Here is a 22,423-nt window from a genome sequence, read left to right on the forward strand (position 1 = left end):
CTGCTATCAGCCCCAGCAGATGGAGGCTGCGGTTAAGAACTTCCTCTTCTCGGCTCTGTGGTTCAAGTTCAGGCCCACAAATTGTTGCAAAGGGCAGCTTTGCACAACGAGTGGAAGAAGGACACTTAAAAAAAAAAAATTATCACCCACACAACATGTTGCTAAGTACAACATCCTGTTTGTCAAGTCATCACTGTTATCTTGGTTGTGGAATCAATTTGAAGCTTTCGGTGTCTGATGTTAAGAAAGCATGTTTACACAAACACTAGCTGAATGTAGCCTGCATTTTGTGCACATTAGAGGCATAATACAGAGTCCTGTCTTGCCTACCTGTGGATAGATAAGAGGAAATATGCAGGCTCCAATTCCCTGCCCTTATGTAACAGCAAGAGGCTGCTAGCTCACCCCAAGGCTACAGGCTATGTCGGGACTCTCTCCCTCTGCCTCGCCTTCTTTCTCGCACACTCTTACATACACAGGCACACAATAATGGTGTTATAATATGCTAGCTCATGCCTGAAGTGGTTGATAGCTCTCTTCTTCGGAGCGCGGGGCTATAGGGGCTGTGAAAGTAAACAGCTCGGATCAAACCAACTCTTAGCTCCCTTTGAAGAGTGGGAGACAATTATAGAGATCAATGGTGCAGCCCAGAGGTGGTTAACAGCCTAGACAGGCAGAAAGACAGAGATTGATGCCCCATAAGATCGAGAGAGTCTGCTCCTCAACGACTTCAGTACACAGTCAAATTCAGTGTTCAGTCCATCCTCACTGAACATACTTTGGGAACACAATAAGCCGGCTGCAGTACACACATCGTACCCAGGAGCTTTTATCCCTCAGTGAGCAAGATTCAACCACCACCGTGTGAATCTTGCTGCTATATGTTTCATTTTCAAGCAGATGGGGGTAAAGGTTTGTGTGGGTGGAGAGTTCTTCCTGCAGTAGTCTTCTAATAGACGGGTTTCATATGACTCCCCTCCTAAACATGTGGCATAAACTTATGAGAAGATAATGGGAGAACTGTGTGATCTCTGCTCGTATGTGCATTTTGCTCTTTTTCTTAGGTGTTTTTACCTTGTGTGAAGGTTGCATATTACTTCCATCCATCTCTAACAGCATTTTAACAGCCACAAAGACGGCAACAACACACCAAAAAGCTGGATGTGTCAAGTGAAAGCGCGCTTGAGTGTGTGCGTCTGGATGTGTGTCACTCACTGTGCAAGAGGTGAGCCGTAAACTGCAACTTAAAAGCCCTGGCAGTAAACTTGCTCTTACTGAGTAGGAGTTTCAGATGAGCTTTCCTGGCCCTTCCTTACCAGTGGGATAACATAAAACCACGTCCATATAGAAGCTGCAGTTTCAGATGACTCGCACCACCTTGACTTAGTAAACAACAAATGCAGGAAAGAGTGGGAGAAGTGCAAGAGCCGCTAGCTATTTCTGTTTCTCAGCACACAGCATCCCATATTAGTAGACTAAATGACATATTTGCTGGTTGATGTGGAACAACACCAACAAAAGAGCCTTTTGAACTAAATATACTGCTTATGTGAGTGTAGAATTTGTCCTTGGTGGCTTTGAGATAGCAGATGAAGAGATTTAGAAAGTATGATTTTTTTGTTGTTGTTGTTGCATGAATAGCACATAACATTCTTCAGAAAACGGGAGAGTGATAAGATCAAACAAATATACTTGTATTTCCTGGGGAGGGGGAAATAGTAATAAAAAAAGCTTCTGAGGTTTTTAATGTCTTCCCACCCTCTTTGGGTGTGCAGTGGGGAAACAATGTTGGCTGATTTCTGATTATCTTATAATCCATCTGCGCAAACAGAATGAAACAACAAAGCAGTGACAAAGGCTGTTCTACCCCACATTCATTTACTCCTCAGTCCTCCTGGGTAAAGGAGGAAGGAGAAAGAAAAATGTAATATCTGAATGAGCAAACAAAAGGCAGGCTTCTGTACCAGAGGTGATATACATTAGTGTTAGCACAGTGCAATGCTCGGACAGGTTGGCAAAGTTACAACCGCCTTATTGCATCGATCTCAGTTGAACAACTGAGTTTGGTTTTAATTGTATCCACCCAGCATGAGTGCACATGATTACAAATGCTGCGTGCCCAGAGGTTTACTCGCACACTGTAGAGGACCCTGGCCGGACTGGCAAACTCATCAGTGGCTCAGTTAGCCATGGAAAATAGCTGCCTTTACACAAATACACTCATACAGCCAACAAGCATCAGCACTTTCCACCAGTGTCTCTCTCAAAGGAAACCATTACACTGCAGAAACCCACGGGAAGGCAGGCAGAAGGGGATTTTCTTGAGCATTTTTCTCTTCCTCTCTCGCTTGAAAAAAAAAAAAACAAACCCTAACTTACAATAAGCTACTTTTCCCAGAGAAAAAAAAGATTACAGTCAACCAAGCGTCTAATTCACCCGTGACCCAGTAATTTATTTGGCTGATAATCTGCTGTTGCAGGTGACACTTACAATCACCAATAAAAATGAGTAGAGAAGTGAGGGAGGGTTAAAAGAACTATGGGTTGGGCTGATTGGTGAAGGAGATATTTGATTAAATTCTCAGATGAATAATGCATTGTGAAATTGATCCCGACAAATCCCACCTTGAGGAGATTGGAGCAGGATTATATGAGGGAAGGTTTGCGAGAGGTTATGACAAAGAGGTTTTCCTCGAAAGGTGCACTTCAGCATCGAGTGGTTACCTGCTGCTCCATCAGGCAATTTGCCATGTCCCATTTATATGCCAGCTACATGCAGTAACATCACGCTGTGAGTTGCATGTATAGTAGTAGACTATGTAAGATATAGCCCTTAGCCAGTGATGTCCTACCATCACCCAAGAAGCTCAACCAATGGTATAGTGAAGACCCCACATGCTCACTCTGTCCGACTCCAGCTACACTCAAACGCAACTTAGTGGGCTGCAAGACCAGTCTTACCCAAGGCCGTTACACCTGGCGACACAAAAAGGTGCTAAAGTGCCTGGCACTAGTGCTGGATAAGTGTCAACGCCCTTCCACCCACATCATCCCACTGGCAAGAAACAACAGTTGTCCGTGAGGGTACAGGTCGAGCCTGTCTCGCCACCTTGAGACCAGATCCTGGGCAGTTGAGAGGGACTTGTGTAACACATATGGTGCAATGTTTAATATATACTACTTATATGCAAATACACAACTAAATAAATCATTAATTAAAGAACAGGGCTTGTATAGTTATGTACGGCTTCTGGAGCTGCAGGAAAGCTAATGAAAAAACACAAATGTATTTTTTAACCAACTGTATTCAAACAAAACACTTGATGTAAATCAAGGAGAACAGCAAGTACAATCAATTAAATGAAAAGATTACAAAATAAAGAATAATATAGGAAGTGTTTAATTAATACAATTCGCTAAATTTCAATCCTTTAAGTTCAAAAACCTAATCAGACAATTCAAAAAGTTAAAAATACAAAGTCCCTTTGAGATTTTCCAAATCTCAATGAAAAATGAATAAAAAGGGAGAAAATTGTTGGCACAGCATACTCCTACCGCTACAGCAGTAATGCAACCACGCTATGAGGCCTGCACCGAAGCAGGATTTGCAGGTGTTTTTCTAGCTCACCATCTCCAATCAACAAAAAAAACCTGACCTGTTCAAGTAAACAGGTAAAGAAAAAATGGTCATTATAACAGGATTTAAATTGGCAAATCTGGCATTCCCACTTCCAGCAGCAGTGTTTTACTGCACGTCTCACCATCCATTCAGCAGCTTGTAGACAGAGGCTGTCCCGAGCAGCACATCTTGAGTGGGGTTGGTCTGTTGGTCAGTCCAGGTTCTAGTCTTCTCCAGGTTTGAAAATATAATTGTTTGCTCAGAGTTTCAGCTTGGCGTTGTTGTCTTCCACAGCCTGCTGGCATGACTGACTGCATGCACAGCTGTGAGGCGGGGCCAAGGTGTGCTACCATTGGCTTACTCACTTTGACTGACAGCTTAGCTGTCCAATAAAAACAGAGCAGCTTGATGCTGCTTGATGGCCAAAAAAATATTTCAGTGTCCCATTTTACCTGGGTTACACTTGTGATTGGAAGATGCTGGTAGACTTGGACCAAAAGCTCTGCTTCCCACTTGAGATTGTATCCACCAACCTGCAACCAGACCTGGTGCTATGGTCAGCTTCTCTTAGACACGCTTACATCATTGCGCTCACAGTGCCCTGAGAAATCTCAGTAGAGGAGGCCTACGAGGTCAAGAAGCTGAGGCATATGGAGCTTGGAAGACTGTGAGGGTCTGAGCAGTTGAAGTAGGCTGCAGAGGATTCGTAGCCACCTCGACGTCCAGGCTTCTCCAGGAGATGGGAGTGTGCTGGAAGGTCCACTGGTAGGCAATCAGGGACCTCTCCAAAGCTGCTGAAAAAGGAAGTCAGTGGCTGTGGATGAAGAGAAAGGACTGCTCCTGGGCCTTCAGGTGAATAGATGGCATCTAGGGGGTGAACCTGGGATACTGGGATTCATTGCTGAACCCTCTGGAGGTGTCTTGGGCCTGTCAGCAAAACACCTAGAAAAGAGGGCACCCACTTGATAACCCAGAGGATGCCCTTACTCATTTGACCATCCCACAGAGTCTTAGTAGGTGTCTCATGTATGCAAGAAGGGATATCAACATCTAGTCCTACGCAAGACATTTAACCATTCATGTCTGATGACCTTAAGAAAAAAACGAAAGCAGTTTGTTTACTCCTTAATGTTTTCTTTCTCTTTCTTGTCCATTTCATTTCATGCTGATATATAGCTGAGTTAAAGGAAATGTCAGTTCATTCTACTGAAAATAAATATGAAGTTATGTGAATATCATCAAAACAGATTTAGTTATGTAATATACTTGTCTAAAATGTACACTTTCTTGCAGAGAGTTACATTAGATGAATTAGGCTGGAGCCAGCAGCTGCTACTTTTGCACTTTGTTTTCTTTTCTGGCTAAACAAACAAGATATTAAATGTTAATTAGCTTTACAAATGCTTGAAGGCAGATTTTACAATCTTTGGGCTGGGCTAAGCTGGCTGTTTCTGTTTCCAGTCTTCAAGACAGGATAAGCTGTTGGCTGGAACTTCATATTACACAGATAAAAATAAGACCGATATTGATCTTCACATCTAACTTCATATTATTTATTAAAATGGTAAAGCATTCTTTTAATTTAGTTCTTTTTTAGGGTCATCCCATGTCAACTCACTTAACTCCTCCTGTTCATGTCATGGAATTTACCTGGAAAAAAAAATCATGTGAAAACTTCTTTTAAGTTCACAGAACCTACTGCTCTACCCTACATAGTCAATCAGTCATGAAATTTTAAAGTTTTACCCTTGAAGCTAAATTTCATCATTTTACAATTCCTTGTAAACCTCAACAATTTCTTTTATTTATTTTTTTTACAATATTCATTAAAGATAAATGATTATTCATTCAAGTGGAAAACTATACATAAGAAACTGTTTACTTTCCATTCTTTGTGGATGTTTAGCACAAATTTATAGTCCATCCATGAAACAAAAGCAAATAGTGAGGCTTGGAAGCGATCACAATAATGATGAAATTTAACTCCGAGGGCCAAACTTCAAAAATTTATCATTGAAAAAGTATTTGAAGTATTTGAGCTTTAGGATTTTGCAAGGTGCCATAGAAGTTTTCACATTTTTCTAGATGATCCATGACATGAGGGAGGATCTGGTGATTTACTGTAGCACGCTTATCTTTAATCGACTGTTTTATCGTGCATAATCTTTTTGTAATGATTAACTTCATACAAAGATCAGTAAACAGAAAAAAGAAACCAAAACATATACACTACCTTTCAAAAGTTTGGGGTCACTTATAAATGTCCTTATTTTTGAAAGAAAAACATTTTTTTCAATGAATATAACAATAAAATAATCAGAAACACAGTCTAGACATTGTTAATGTGGTAAATGACTATTGTAGCTGGAAATGGATGATTTTTAATGGAATATCTACATAGAGGTACAGAGGAACATTTCCAGCAACCATCACTCCTGTGTTCTAATGCTACATTGTGTTAGCTAATGGTGTTGAAAGGCTAATTGATGATTAGAAAACCCTTGTGCAATTATGTTAACACATGAATAGAAGTGTGAGTTTTCATGGAAAACATGAAATTGTCTGGGTGATCCCAAATATTGAATGTTAGTGTATACTTTAACCATCAAATTCCTTCAAAATTGCACAAATTCTCCTTGATACACTTGCAGTGCTTCAAGGTCCTCCACAGGTCAGATTTGGACACAGCTCTTTGATTTAAACGGCCTTGCCAGCAACCCCAGACTGTCTTCATGATGTGGGGATCAAGGTTCTGTGGGGGCCGTCATCTGTTTCAGGACCAATTCTTCTTGTCACTGAAAATGCTGCTTTATGGCCTGGTTGCATATTAGCGGCTGTTATCAGGTTGAAAAATGAATTTGGGACTGATTAGATTGCCTTGGGGATAAGAATCTAAACATATAAAATGCCTAAAACTTTAAAATGCATCTTCTAGTGTTGCAAAATGCTCCACTCTAATTACTAACAAAATTCATTGACACTAAACTCTCTCTCTCTAGTGTGGGTTCCTTGTAATGCTTGCGTTTCAACCAGACACGATTTACTGGTGCTGTTCACTTTTGTTAAGTTGCGGCTTTAACCTGACAAGAAGGGCGTCTCCTTGTGGCACCAGACATCTGCTCAGCACTTTTATACGTAATTAGCTTCTCTGCTTAGATTTAGTTGGCTGGTTTTTATGAGCGTGCGCTATTCCAACAGCTATTTTCACGAATGACTTCATACACCCCGACAACACTAGAGTACACTTAATTTCCAGCAATTGTAAAAATTCATTGGCACAATGAGTCGCTTTATTGAAGTGCATGTCATCACAGTGGGAGGAACAATGCGGGCAAACAAAGCAATTATCTGGTGCCTTCCTAAATACAGTGAACAGGAGTTTGAAGTATTGTCAGACAATGAAAACGATATCGCTAATGCAAGGAAGCACTTCAGAGGCTCGGGCTTTGGAAAAAACCTTAAATGTTTTCCAAGACATCGCTCCAGTGTGGCTTGTTTTGCCGCTAACAGCCCATCCATAGAGATTTTCACATGCCATGTGAGACATATGTAGTGTTAACCTGACATGGCAGAGTGAATGCTCAGTTGTCAATAAAAATGCTTCAGTGTGTTTAAACTTTCTATTCTCTGGGGTCAGGCACCATTTATTCCCCCTCAATTGTGATCCGTCGGGCTCCAACACTTTTACAAGCGTGCTAAAGGCAACAGGATTTTCTTTAATAAGAAAAGGTAGAGAGCATGTGCTTTCAAAGCTGGCTGATCACACCCTATCTGAAGAAGTGCTTTAATTCATTACTATGTCAAATTTATCTGTCTCATGAAAGGCAAATTCCATTCAGGTTTTGGAGGCTTGCCATAAAGTATATAATCTGAATCCATAATATTAAAAGCTGTCATGGTTGCTTTAATGATGAGGTTGATTTGCAGACTGTGTCTATAAACACGAGATGACTTTACCGCTCTAAAACAAGTCATACATTTTCCACGTAACTGCCCACTAATAATCCACTTTTCAGTTCCTTGAATGTAGCACAAGTGCTTAAGCAAAAGGTATCCTATTTCTGCCAAAATGGAAGTTTCCCCTATTGCCATAGAGTACAAAGCAGAACTGGTAACCCTCTGCTTCTTGCTTGATGTTTTATCCTCCAACTTTTGCTTGTAATGGAGTGTGGAAGGAACAGGCCATTGGTGACAGTAATGGGAGCAGCGTTAAAACCAAAATCAAAGCCTTTGTAATCAAGTGAGGCTGCCAGAGTACAGATAATTTAACGGAAAATAAATTGAAATTAAGGAGCATTTATGAAAGAGGGTTTCTGAAGACGCAGTGGTGCTTGATGGGTATCGAGCTGATTAAAGAGGGGCACTTCCTGAATTTGCAGAGGCCACTGAAAGTTCACAAAAGTGTGACTGTAAAATCTATTATATGCAATGGAGGGATCCATCCATGCATTCACTTTATCCTTTGGATGGTTGTGGAGGTATAACCATACACTCTCACTTGCACACCCACGGCTAGTTCAGAGTCACCAATTTACCTACTATGTATAGTGGTGGAAAAAACTTTTCAGACACCTCATGCATTTGTGAAATATTGCATTAAGAATCACTGTTAGTTCTTCAAGTGCAATTTTTTTTACTACAGTCACAGCCAAAATACTAAACAAATCCTAAAAAAGCCATTAAAGACTTGAAATTGATTGGTTCCATAAAAATATATAAGAAATTTAGAGTATTGGGTCATTTTGTGCCTTTTATTAAAAGACACAATTTTTGTTGCCATGCTTCATGTCTATATAAAGCCAGTACATTTGAAAGTTCATCAGAGACACAAATGGCTAAAACAAGGAGCCTAATGCATGAAACATGCCTGAAGATACAGATTCTCAGCCAGGAAGGGTGCAGCTGCCATCAGATAGCCAGGAAGTGTTGATGCAGTCCTTCAGCAGTTGGATTCACTCTGCAGAAATACAGTTGAACCAACAGCTTGGAACCAAGATCTGGGTGTTCAAGGGTTTCTTCAGCAAGAAATGACCACATCCTGACCTGCATGTGCAGGGAAAAGCGCTAAAAGACATCACAGGAGCTTCAGCAGCAGTGGTCAAACCAAGTTGGTGTCCAGTGCTCCACCTGCACTGTGCATGACCGACTTTTAGATCATGGCTTAAGGTCCTACAAGGCTATCAAGAAGCCCCTGATCAATGAGAGACAGAGGTTAGCCCGGTGTTGTTGGGCGCAAGCACACAAGAACTGGACATCCAGGAACTGGAAGAAGATTCTGTCTTCAGATGAGTCCAGTTTCCAGCCTGATCTTCCTCCTGCTACTGTGAGGGTATGCAGAAGGCCAGGCAAAGCATTATCTGCACCATGTGGAAGAATCCTTCCTGGTTAGAATGTGACATTAAATACAGTTAGTATAATCCAAGGTCAGTTGGAACGTGGAGAATGCGAGACTATAATAGAACTTCTGTGTAAAAAAAAAAATACAATCAGAATGACTGCAGCTATTTCCTGAGAGCAAGCAAGGGTGTTACTACACATCATAGCTGTATGTTGAAAGCCAGGACTTTTTCACACACGCCTACAAGTGATGCGCTGTCATCCTTGAAATTCCCTCTGTTGTGTTTTGTCCCAATCTGTGTGGGTCACTTGCTGTTTCAACGACTGAAAAATGCCAAATCCAAGTGCGTCACACAGATTTCACCGTTTTTTTTCATCAACTTTTATGTCAGACACCTCAATCATCATGCTGAAAGTCTTGACAGAATTTACTATTATGTGCATTATGATGAACATCTTTAACCTGAAGCTATCTTTGAGTCACTCAATTTGTAGGATTATTGCAAAATTCCTTTTTGTCTCAACCTTGGTGCTATTTGGGTCATTCCAGCATTGGAGAACATTTTACATCCCACCCATCAAATTTCAAATAATCCATGTACAAAATAATAAAACATGCAGTTGTTGTGTAAATGTACTTGTCCTGAGACCACATCTAGAAAAACTAGGAGAAAAGAATGTTTGAAAATATTTTTAAAATACCAAGTAAGATTTTCCCCTAAAATGCCATTTTCTCTTGTCCACCCCCCTGATGACAAATTGAATCTCAAATAAAACAGTAAAGGTGAAACCTAAACCTAGCTTTTTTTGGTATTATTTATTTCATTGATGTCTCTTGTAACTGTGGGAACATTTTTTTTAAACAACACATTATTTTAAATAATAAATATTATGCATGGAGCATAATACAACAACCCTGTTAGTGTAACTTTTTTAGCTGGTAGAAGAAGAAGAAAACAGTGAATCACATGAAACGCTGGAATTAACATCATCAAACAGTTTTCCTAAAGAATGGGTAGAGCAAAGTAATGTCCTCTCTTCTATTTTCATATTTTCATAACATTGTCAACGTTGATTGAATGTCTCTCTCTACCTCATGTAACCCTGTTATGCATATTATCAGGAAAGACAAATTCTTTTGACTTATTTCTTGACTGTTTTCCATCAGTCAGTTTGTCCTCTTGGTCAGCAGTAACAGCTAAATATCTAGCTTCTACTGCTGAGAAAAAGCTAACATTAGCATGGATTAGCTACCCTTTACTGTGATTAGAGTAGGGTTAGCAAACAACAAATAAAATATGGAATAAAAATGGTACCACTGATGTGTAAGCTGAGCCAATTGAGCCTGGGATAGTTTATTACCTTTTATTGATGAATACGGAGCAGAAAATTGTAAAAGAGAAGGTTTATTTTTAAAAAAAAAACAAAAAAACTTTGAAGCCCAAATGTAGTCCAACACTGGAATAGGGTTTTCTTTATATCATTGAATGATGTCTACACAGGAGTATCTTAAGCGATATTTTACAGTAATCCAAAGGAAAGGATGTTTTTTTCTAAACCAGCCTGGCTGTCTTCACACCTTCAGCACATTTTGTCCTTCAGGTCTGTTTTCTTGCATTTCACTCAGTAGCTAGCGATTATGTATTAAGTTCTGAGAACTTCTAAGAGTCAGGTGACTCATAGGTCAGTATTATGCCAAATGTTTCAACGCAGAGAAAGCACTGAAGCTGCTGTAGCTGCTTGGCTAACGTTCTGCTCACACTCTGCCTTCTATATAGAAACAGCGTAGTGTCAAAGAAGCCAAATGGTAAAGTGACTGTGCTTATTCCACGCGTTTTCTTTACCTTCGTAGCTAAGAAAGGGCTTTGCAATTTTTACTTCTCATTCACACACCATTGGCTGCTGGGAGCAATTTATAGTTCAGCATTTCGCTAAAAGACACATCAGCATGTGGACAGGAGGATTGGGGATTCAAGCATCAAAGTTGCAATTAGTGGACAATCCGATCTACCACCTGAGCCTCAGCTGCCCAAGGTCACAGGTTTTATCCCTGAACCCAGCAGCATAAATCTGCAGGACATTTAAAGAGCAACACTTCACCCCTTATTTCTCATTTTTCCCACCGTTGGGGAACTTCACCCTGACTGTGCCAGTGGAGCGTCTCACTGGCCAACACTGCAGACTATCAGAATCACGGTCACAATATTTGAAAATTTGCTCCTGTACACCATCAAAATGGATCTGAAATGAAGCAATCAAGATGTGACTGAAGTGTAGACTTTCAGTTTGAAATGAATTTGTTCATTAATAATATTGCATTAACCATTTAGGAATGACAGTCCTTGTAGTTTTTACATAATCCCTCTGTTCTCAAAAATCTCAAAAGTAATGGCTTGATAAATGCTTTCATTGCCAGATGTATCCAAGTATTGAAATTAATCCTGATGTTTGTAACTGTGTTAGTTTGTCGAATTACATTTCAACTTGTGAAAATGGAAAAATAATGCGAAAAATGGCTGTAATTCCTAAATGCATTCTTCACTGCAACATTTTGTTAAACTCCTTGAAATAAAGCTCAAAGCTAAAGTTGAAAATCCACTGTGGTGTTGTACAGAAGAAAAATTTTAAAAATTGCATCACTGCCCAAATAATTATGGACCCAACTGCATGTGGACAGCTGAGGCGCATGTCGTAGAGCTGGCTATTAATCACAGGATTGGTGATTCGATCATCCTCACCAAGACAGTGAAACCCAAACTGCTCCCAGTTGTCAAGCTGATCGGTGTTTTCTATAAACACCAGCCATCAGTGTGTGAATGGGTGAAGGAGAGGCCAATTGAAAGGTGCTTTGTTAAGGTACTGAAGCGTTACATAAGTGCAGTCCATTTACTGTGGTTGTACTGGGCAGCTTCCAGGTGTTAAAGCGTGTGACTGTAAGTGGGACATCATTTAAAGAGCTGCTCTCAGTGAAGACACTCAATAAATAACGGTTAAAACTATTGGGCATTTTTTCATGAAGCAATATTTAAATAAAAGTAAGGATTCAAATAGTAATAAAGATTCAACGCTGTTTTAAAATTGCAAAGGCGAGATAATCCTCGAGCAAGGGCGACTTTGTAACGTAAAAATTACAGAGAAGACATCAACTGCAAATTGTAAATCTGTAAAACTGTAAATTTTAAATCATTTCTAGACCTTGACAAGTTGTTTTGATCATAAAGTAAAATACTAGATTTCTCATTGTTCTTTTGTCATTTTGTGTCTCATTTCTGTAATATTTTTACTTATTTTTGTCTTTTTTGTCTGACATTTGTCGTTTGATGTTTTTGTCGTTTTCATTCTCATTTTTGTCGTTTTGTGTTTCCTTTTTGTCTTGCTTGTGGTTTTTGTCTTATTTTTCTCATTTTGTGTTTTACTTTATTCATTGTTCTGTGTATCACTTTTGTCATTTTGTTTTTGTTTGACACTTGTCCATTTTTTGTTATTTTGTGACGTTTTTGTCAAATTTTTTGTATCTTTTTTGTTTTGTTTCGTGTCATTTGTCTCATTTTTTGTCAGTTTGTTTCTCATGTTTGTCATTTTGTTTCTCACTTTTGTCATTTTGTGTCTCATTTTAGTAATATTTTGTCTTGTTTTTGTTGTTTTTTGCCTTTTTTGTCTGACTTTTGTCGTTTCATGTTTTTGATGTTTTATTTCTCATTTTTGTCGTTTTGTGTTTTGCTTTATTCATTGTTTTGTGTATCATTTTTGCCATTTTGTTTCATGTTTTTGTCATTTTTTGTCTGGTTTGTGTTGTTTTGTGTCTCATTTTTGTCATTTCGTATCTCATTTTTGTAATGTTTTGTCTTGTTTTTGTTGTTTTTTGTCTTCTTAAAAGTTGAATACTATATCATTCACTTCCAGATATCTGTGACTAAATGTTTTGTGTCTTTGTAGACACTCTGTGTGTTCTGTGTGTTGTAATGTGTAAATGACAAACTGAGGTATAATGTTGAAATTGAATTTATTTTTCTAAAGAAATTTCAGGTTGTTCATCATATTTTGTAAAAAGGTAGTTCATTAAATGTGAACATTTTCAGAACGTACTTTTTTGCACTAAAACAAAGGAAAAATTTAGTTATTTTTAGGCTGTTATTCTATGATTTTACTGGTCACTTGAGATCAAATTCAGCTGAATGTGGCCCCTGAACTAAAATGAGTTTGACACCCTTGATTTAAAGAACTGCTTTCAGTGAAGACACTCAAGAAATAATGGTTCAAACTATAGTGCATTTTTTATGAAAGAATATTTAAATAAAAGTAAGGATTCACATAGTAATAAAGAAGTAAAACTGCTTTAAAATCGCAAAGGCAACGAGATAATCCTAGACGATATACCTGTATTTAGAAGGGGAAAAAATGAGCATGCCTAATTTAATAAGGAACAGTAAACTGTTGTGTGTTGATCATTGCTGTGACATTTTAATATGCTGCACTGACACAAAACTAATTGGACACTGGCATGGCGTGCATCAATTACAGAAGCAGACCGAGCCATAAAACAGGAGAGATGGGTGTGAGAAAACGGTAGGCCGTCTTCAGTTTTCTTGCCCTGTAAGAGTGTCAGCAAACAAGTGAACAACGAAAAGGAGAGAGGTCTCTAGTTTAACTAATTTTAGTATTGCAGACCTGAACAGCAGCACTTTTCAGCACTTGTGACATTGGCTGACATTGCCACAATGATGGGGATGGAAGCAAAGTGGCCATCAGACAAGAGGCAGTCCTTATCTGAGGACTGTTACTCTCGTAGGTTATCACTGCTGAGCTGTCCACCCAATCACTACCAAGACCTTTCTTGGATATCTCTGAGATTGGTTCTTGTAAAAGTGTGTTCCTGTGTGTGTGTGTGTGTGTGTGTGTGTGTGTGTGTGTGTGTGTGTGTGTGTGTGTGTGTGTGTTTGTGTGTGTGTGTGTGTGTGTGTGTCCCCTCTAGCTCTCTCTCTCGCTGTCTGCTCCGTTTCCCTGGCTGCTTCCATTTCTCTCCCCCTCCTTCCCCTCTCTCCATCCCTGGCAGTAAACACTTGCTCTTACAGAAATTTCCCACCACATTGACACTCATCCAGCTAAAAGCAAGTGGCCATGCCAAAAATATGTCAAGTCACCGTCTTTTACACAACATGATTATTGACAGGGCAGGATTAACTGAGGGCGGGATTCTCCATACTTCAGCAGTTCATAATTGGAGTGACAATTCAGCGTGGAACAGGGGCTGTTCAATCTGCCTCCTGAGATGTGGCTAATATCTGCCAGTCAAACAATCCTCAAATCAGGTAGAAGGCAGAGTAACGGAATCCTCCAGAAACGCCAGCAAACACATGTGAAGTCACTGCATGGTGGCAAATCAGTTTATATTTGTGCATGGGGTTGTTTTGTTTTTGTTTATATGTATATGTCTAAAAAGCATAAACGTGAAAGTGTTGCGGTAAATTTAGCATCTACAGGGTCTGCCAAAAACTTAGCACGTTGAAATCTAAACTTTTATTTTCAGCTCAGCAGTCTCCCTCAAGGCCCCAGATCCAAAAACTGTGACGAACTAGTAATTAATTTCACAATTTAAAACACACAATGGATAATACGTATGCTCAGGGCAAACACTGAAGCATGGCTAAACAGCACATTGAGTCCAATGTTCTGTGGATAATTCATCACAACTCTTGAACTTTAGCTATTACAAAATTCTCTCTCTCAAAGCTGCTTCAGCCAAGACTGTGAGCCGTTCAGACCGGACTAGCACTCAGCTCACAGGTAACAGGTATGAAACAGGAGACAGTAGCAAACCTTTTTACAGCCTGCATAAAATGGTATTTTCTCAAGTTAATTTATTTGTGCACTTGTCAGACCACAACTGCAGAACACTACATCTTTGTAACGCATCAGTGTTCTGCCCATGAATATTGAATGCTAATGAATATTGTCATAATTGGGTTACCAATTTCTCAGTAGCAAGATGTTTTTATTGTACTAATTAACATTTTAGCTTCGAGCTCACTGCATTGATCACTAATCAGGTGTGGTTTACAAATTTGGACCAATGCAGATTATTTAAGCTCAACTTTGCAGAGCGTCAACAGGCGGCTAACTTAGCTGCATGTAGCTCTGTATATACTTCCTTACAGTGGATTAGCTGAAAGTGATGGATATTCAGATTAGTGCAGGGCTGCAATGGCTTCACCATGCTGAGTGTCTTGCTGTGCAGCATCTCCATTCTTTGTGTATTTGGAAATAGTTGAATTTTTAAACATGTTTGAACAAGGAAACACTTGATTCTCTTTGAAACAGCGCCTGCAGATAAAGGTCTAAATGAAACAATACTTTTACATTTTGGAGTCATTTTCCTCATTATAAAAACAACCAAATGAATAAAATTATAATCAGGAGTTCAAAAATTAGGTGTCAATGAGTTCAAACCCCGCAGGTCTTATTGTGAACCTGTGACACCTGGGGTCTGAGGTTTTCTTTGCTGTTGAAGTCTGTGGTGTCGTCATGCCAAGATCTAAAGAACTCTCTGAAAACCTTAAAAAAACAAGGGTGTGGATGCCTCTGAGTCTGGCAAGGGACTCCAAATTATTTCGAATGAAACATTCCACTGTGAGGAAAATTGTCAAGTGGTGCAGATTCCCAAGTCCTGCCACAGAAAATTCAGCCCAAAATATTACCATCTGTAGCGTGAAGAAGTCACTGAGAACCCCAAAATTTTATCACAGGATCTGCGGGGAACTCTTGCCACACTACTGCATGTACAGTCAGGAAAAGATGGCAAGAATTGACCTGCATGTCAGACATGCTTGGAAAAAACGACAGTTTGCCAATAAATAGACAGGCAAAGATCAGTATCAGTACCAGCTTCTGAGGCCTCTTCTTACTTTTTCCACATAACACTGACAAAATAAATGAAAGACAAATATAACCACCAACTATACCAATTAATCTGCAGGCACCATGTTAAAGAGGATCAAATGTTTGCTTGTCCAAATATGTCAAAATAGTCAACAACTTTTAAATGTACCAAGAGTCAATATTCTGTGCAGCAAGATACAGACAGCGAAGTCATTACAGCCCTGTACTAATCTCTCATGTACTTATACTTTCACATGACTGCACTATCAATACTTTTAACACACAAGGAGTTTTTCAGGCCACATTTCCAACTTGAGAATCCAGAAGATCTCATAAATGCGTACATTCCCGGAAAACTGGCTTTCAGCTGCCGTGACCGTGGTTGAAGGAAAGGAAAGAGGTGTCACGATTTCCACAAGCTGATTGATGCTCGAAAAGTCTTTTGCTTTCCCAGCTCAGCTAAAATAACACCATTAGTGATTACTGTACTGAGTGATTTAGATTTGATAGTTGATAGTTGCCACATCGTGACAATAAGAACGCACGCTACCGTTCAAAAGTTTAGGGTCACTTAGAAATGTGTATATTTTTGAAAGAAAAACATTGTTTTTCAATGACGATAACAAAAAAAAAAGAGTCTTTAACGTGACACAGTCATGACCCTGAACATGAGCCGGCACAATACGTCAGCTCCCTGTTGTTTAAGCGGCAAGTAGAGAATCAGTCACTCTAAGCGCAATTCAGTGTTGCCTTTTCTGGGTGAGGGGCGTGGGGTTGCCAATTTGCTCTGTCTGTGTGCATTTTACAGATCAGCTTTCAAAACTTTTACAAATCACTTTCAGCTTTTTGTATCAGATGTTTGGAGCCACAAGCTGATTCACCTCAGTGGAAAGCAGAACAGCACACATGGCAAGAACTGAATATACAATACTGTTTAAGAGTTTTAGGTCACTTAGAAATGTCCTTATTTTTGAAAGAAAAGCAGTTTTTTTCAATGAATAAAACAAAAAAAATCAGAAACACAGTCTAGACATTGTTCATGTGGTAAATCACTATTCTAGCTGGAAACGGCTGATTTTTAATGGAATATCTACATAGGGATACAGAGGAACATTTCCAGCAACCATCACTCCTGTGTTCTAATGCTACATTGTGTTAGCTAATGGTGTTGAAAGGCTAATTGATGATTAGAAAACCCTTGTGCAGTTATGGTAGCACATGAATAAAAGTGTGAGCTTCCATGGAAAACATGAAATTGTCTGGATGATCCCAAACTTTTGAATGGTAGTGTATGTCTGTCTAGAAGTCTTACATTCCTGTGTTATTGTTAGTAATACTCTCTGAAAAGGTTTCAGGCAATATAATTTTAATCTATGACTTATTCGTCCTTTTATGAGAACCAGGCTACTAGTGATTCCAGGTATGAAATACTGTTGTGTTTGAAAAGCAACGTAGGTGTTTTGAGTGTTAAATCAATGTCATAATGCACCAAGATTTCCTAAATTGTATGGAGCGTGAACTGAGAACAGTCTAATTTTTTTTAACCAAAAGGGAAAAAAAAAAAACATACATATTGAAATGTAATTTCACCACCAGGGATGTGTTGGAAAATAATATCTGAATCGGTTTTCAAAGTTCAAACAAGGGACCCACTGAAAGAAATTCAACAACACCCCATCCTGCTCATGCTTGGAGACTCCTCTCATGCAACCTCTATCCAATTTTCTCACTGAGTGTGTGTGTGTGTGTGTGTGTGTGTGTGTGCATGTGTGTATGTGTTTGTGTGTGCGTGTGTGCGCGTGTGCTTGTGTGTGTGTGTGTGGCAAACAGACCAGCGGTTTGAGATGGAGCTTTGATCGGTTCTCTCTCCGTTGCCCTCTGAATCAAAGATTTTGCTCTGCGCTTTCAGTGTGGATGACGTGTGAGGATGTGTGTGTTCATCAGGCTCCTTGTTGTGGCCGCAGGAAGAAATGGCCATTATAGCAGCACAGTAAAACCCCTGTGCTTGTGTTTTATTTGACTGAATACATTTTATGGCTGCTTTATAAAAATGACCAGACATGCTCCATTTTCCCGTTTTACTCAAATGAGGTCTTTTGTTTGTCACACCATGGTGCACATCACAGAAACCAATCAAAATTCCCCACCATGGTCAGTTACAGGACTGCAAACTGCATTACACATTCATTCCAGATTGCAAAGAGCAAAGGCAGGATAAACGAGGCTGTGATTAGAGAGAAGAGCTCTTCCAGAGACAGCTGTCCTATCCCTTTATACCACAAGAACACTCAGTAATAGGTTTGCACTGACAACAAACCACAGGTCTGCCATTAGCAGTCTGTCTTAGAGCCTCTTCGCAGAAGTAAGTGAGCACAAATGTGATGCACCCAACATATACAAATAATCGTATTTGCCTCATTTATATGCTTTTAAATTGAGGCTCTCTATCTTCTCTCTTTTCAGATGAGCCTTGCTCAGATTTTTGATGAACCTTTGAAGATGATGATTGGCCACTGAGATCACATTTCTATTCCAACCTCTAATACAGGCAACAGTTGTTTAGAAACTTAATGAAAAAGAATCAATAAACCTCCCGTTACCCTGTATTCAAAATCCAATCATGTTTTTGTGCTATGTACCATGACAGGCAGTGATGGGTTTTCTCTCATCTCTCATTTAAACAATGTCAGAGACAAGATGCAGGACATTATTTATATTTCCAATGATCTAACAGTCATTCTGCACCGAGATTTATTTCAGCCTGTGATCAAACTGCTTCAAATGAAGTGATCAGAGCAAAGTATAACTCTTTTCAGGCACAAAAAATAATTCTTGTCTCAGCAATCAGAATGCGAGCTGAACTGTAATTTATTGCCCCTGGGAGCCATTCAAAATGGAACTGTAGGTAAGACATCAGTGACAAAGTAAGGCGAGCCCGTCATCCCCTGACAATTCAGCTTGAGGGAGGGATCACTTACACCTGAGAGATATCTAACCTGGTCGCACTCCCTCTCACACCTCCACTCCACCACTTATCGTTCTCGCGGCCCTGTGTGTGTTCTCAAATATTCATGACCACGCAGCCAGTGTCATCCTAGAATATCTAAATTGGAGGCCCAAGGCACAGGAAAATCATCCTTCTATGAAATTCTCCGGCCCTCTACGAATGTTAAAGCAGTCATCTATACACCTGGCTCCATCGATCTTCTCCCTCTCACCGTTTCAGTTTCCTCCCCTCATATTTCCACTCCAAAACTTTCATGATACAGATGCACACTTGTGCAAATATCACAGAAGATGGCAAATGCGCTTTTTGAGATACCGTTGAAAAGTTTGGTGTCATCCAGACAATTCCATGTCTTCCATGAAAACTCACACTTTATTCATGCACTAACATAATTACACAAGGGTTTTCTAATCATCAATTAGCCTTTCAGCACCATTAGCTAACACAATGTAGCATTAGAACACAGGAGTGATGGTTGCTGGAAATGTTCCTCTGTACCCCTATGGAGATATTCCATTAAAAATCAGCCGTTTCCAGCTAGAATAGTGATTTACCACATTAACAATGTCTAGACTGTGTTTCTGATTATTTTATTGTTTTATTCATTGAAAAAAACTGCTTTTCTTTCAAAAAAAGGACACTTCTGAGTGACCCCAAACTCTTAAAACAGTATTGTATATTCAGTTCTTACCATGTGTGCTGTTCTGATTTCCACTGAGGTGAATCAGCTTGTGGCTCCAAACATCTGCTACAAGAAGCTGAAGGTGATTTTTAAAAGTTTCGACAGTTGATCTGTAAAATGCACACAGACAGAGCAAATTGGCACCCCCCACCCCCCTCACCCAGAAAAGGCAACATTAAATGACTGCGCTTAGAGTGACTGATTCTCAATCTGCCGCTTAAACAACAGGGAGCTGACGTATTGTGCCGGCTCATGTTCAGGGTCATGACTGTGTCACGTTAAAGACTCTCTAATGAGACCCAGACAAATGCGCAGCGACCAGCCATCCGGAGCTTAACATCTGAAAGCCAAATTTGGCACAGGAACACTGGTACTAGTGAAAAGAAGAAAGACAGATGTGCACATCCCCTCTGTCTGCATGAAAGTAGCATTGGAACACACCGTGGTACCAAACCCTCCAGAGCATTATTTGAACAGTATTATACTGCAGAAAGTAGTGTGTTGCTATAAAAATAGTGAGGAAAAGGCAATTAACAATAGAAGAGAGACAGACCATCATAACACTTAAAATGTAGGTCTGTCCTACAGAGAAATTAGAAGGTCAAGGTATCAGTGAGTACAGTTTTCTTCACCATCAGAAGGCTCAGAAACTGGAGGAAACTCTGACAGGAAGAGGTCTGGAAGACCCAAAGCCACAACAGAATCAGAAGACAAGTTTCTGAGAGTCAACAGCTTGGTGATAGGAGGCTCACAGGACAACAGCTTCAAGCACAGCTTCATAGTGGTCATAGTGAGAAGTCTCAGTTTCAGCTGTGAAGAAAAGACTTGGAGCTGCAGGTTTGACAGGTGGAGTTGCAGCAAGAAAACCGCTGCTAACATGTCAGAAGAAGAAAAAGAGGCTTGCCTGGACCATGAAACACCTCCAATGGACTACTGACGACTGGAAGGTATTATGGACTGATGAACCAGAATTTGAAATCTTTGGTTCATCACACAGGATTTTTGCACGCTGTTGAGTAGGAGAAAGGATGGTTCCTCAGTGTGTGACATCAACTGTCAAACATGGAGGAGGAAGCGTGATGGTCTGGGGCTGTTTTACTGGATCCAGGGTCTGTGATTGTACAGAGTGAGAGGAACCCTGAACCAAAACATCTACCACAGCATTCTGCAGCACCATGCAGTATCCTCTGATATGTTCCTAGTTGGTCAGAGGTTCATCCTACAGCAAGATAATGACCCAAAACATAAGTCCAAGCTATGCCAGAACTACCTTAGGAAGAGAGAACAAGATGGTAAACTTGAAAACATGGAGTGGCAGCACAGTCTCCAGACTTTAACCCCATGGAGCTGGTTTGGGATGAACTGGACAGAAGAGTGAAAGCAAAGCAGCTTACAAGAGTCACATATTTATGGGAACTTCTGCAACAGAGTCATTAACATGCATAAGTTCTAAAGTTTTTGACTGGTAGTGTATGTTCAAATGGAGTTGTGATGCAGGTCGCCATTCAAAAAGTTCATTCTTGAAGGCAGAAGGAAATGAGGAGAAGAGTTTGAAAGTATGAAATGCTCAACAGGACCAGTCCTATGAAGCTGTTGATTCAGCCTTAAGCTCTAAAAGCCGAGCTTGAGTGAAATGTTTTGTTCTGAATCAGTGATACTCTTGACAGTCTGACAGGAGCTATTGAGAAATATCACTCACAAAGCTGGAGTGAAGGACAGCGAGAGAGACAGAGACACTAAAAAAAAACCCAAACTAAATTCTAAAGCAGTTAATAAAATCAAATATTTTATCCATTCCCTTTAGATGAAAGCATCCTTGTGCAGCACCGGCTGAGAAAATAGCTTATTTTTATCAGTTTTTCTTATAAGCTTGAATTTCGGAGGTAAACATTTTACCAGGCATCAGTAAAGTATCTTTCTATCCAGTGTTTAGAAAAATCTCTGGTGGCAGCACACAAAACAACACAAGAAAGACTCCCAGAGCACAGGAGGGAAATGAATGGAGAGTTCATACAGTGCAAAGCTCACATGGGCCTTGTTCACCATGAATATTCAATACACACCTTAGAATAGGGCTGTCGCAATCACCGCAATACCGCATCACCGCGATTTTACCAAATTATACCGCAAGAGGGAGCACTAACCGCGCTTATTGCAATTTTAATAGGTTGCCACCAACTTTTACAATTAAATCAACAAGTATTAAATATATACATATTATAACAATAAATATTTTTAAAATAAAGCAAGAATTTGTACCAAAAATGTATTATTTTGTGATAGCGCATTGAAAACTCAAGCTTCCCGATGCCGCGTACATGTCGTGCTCGAGAAACATTGGGAGAATGACATTCCGATTACCATTTCCTCAAATTACCGAGGACTCGTGAACGCGGCACAATTCTCACAGTCATTGGCGGGAAATCATTTAGCCTATTTGTTAACAAGACAGAGTTGTCCGCGCCTCTTTCTATCCTGAGAAAATGGCAGAGGCTACTGTTCTGGTAGCAAAACAAAATGTAATATCGGCTATTTGGGAATATTTTGGATTCCGACCAGATGAAAAAGGAAAGCCAGCGAATTTGGATGAAGCAATATGCAAAATTTGCGAAGCCAAAATTCATGTCAAAAGGGGAAATACTTCGAACTTGAGGACGCATCTCACCACGCATCATCCAACAGATGCTGCCAAACTACCCCGGCCAGCAGGAACACCCTCAAAAAGAGCCATTGCAGGTGCCAGTCGACAGATCGGAGTAGCAGAAGCATTTTCCCGGGTGACGACGTACAACCGGGATAGCATTCGGCATAAAACCCTCACTGCTGCTGTCACACGCTATCTGGTGGAGGAGATGGTTTCGTTTAAGAGTGTGGAGGCCCCGTCATTTAGGTCCATGCTTAA

At 39.9% G+C, this 22,423-nt stretch overlaps 1 protein-coding gene across 5 annotated transcripts in view; it reads right to left on the reverse strand.

Annotated features, from left to right (window-relative positions):
• inpp4b (inositol polyphosphate-4-phosphatase type II B) overlaps positions 1-22,423 on the reverse strand; it is a 207,977-nt gene that overhangs the window by 140,693 nt on the left and 44,861 nt on the right. The window contains exon 1 of one of the 5 annotated variants that reach the window (XM_055010162.1): positions 3,762-3,780. The exons of the other annotated variants lie outside the window; for them this stretch is intronic. Within the exon in view, the coding sequence (XP_054866137.1) occupies positions 3,762-3,764 (3 nt within the window). The 5' untranslated portion in view covers positions 3,765-3,780. Of the gene's footprint in view, positions 1-3,761; positions 3,781-22,423 lie in introns of those variants that run through there. 5 annotated transcript variants of the gene reach the window in all.

Source organism: Amphiprion ocellaris, chromosome 4 (assembly GCF_022539595.1).
Source record: "Amphiprion ocellaris isolate individual 3 ecotype Okinawa chromosome 4, ASM2253959v1, whole genome shotgun sequence".
NCBI lineage: Eukaryota > Metazoa > Chordata > Actinopteri > Pomacentridae > Amphiprion > Amphiprion ocellaris.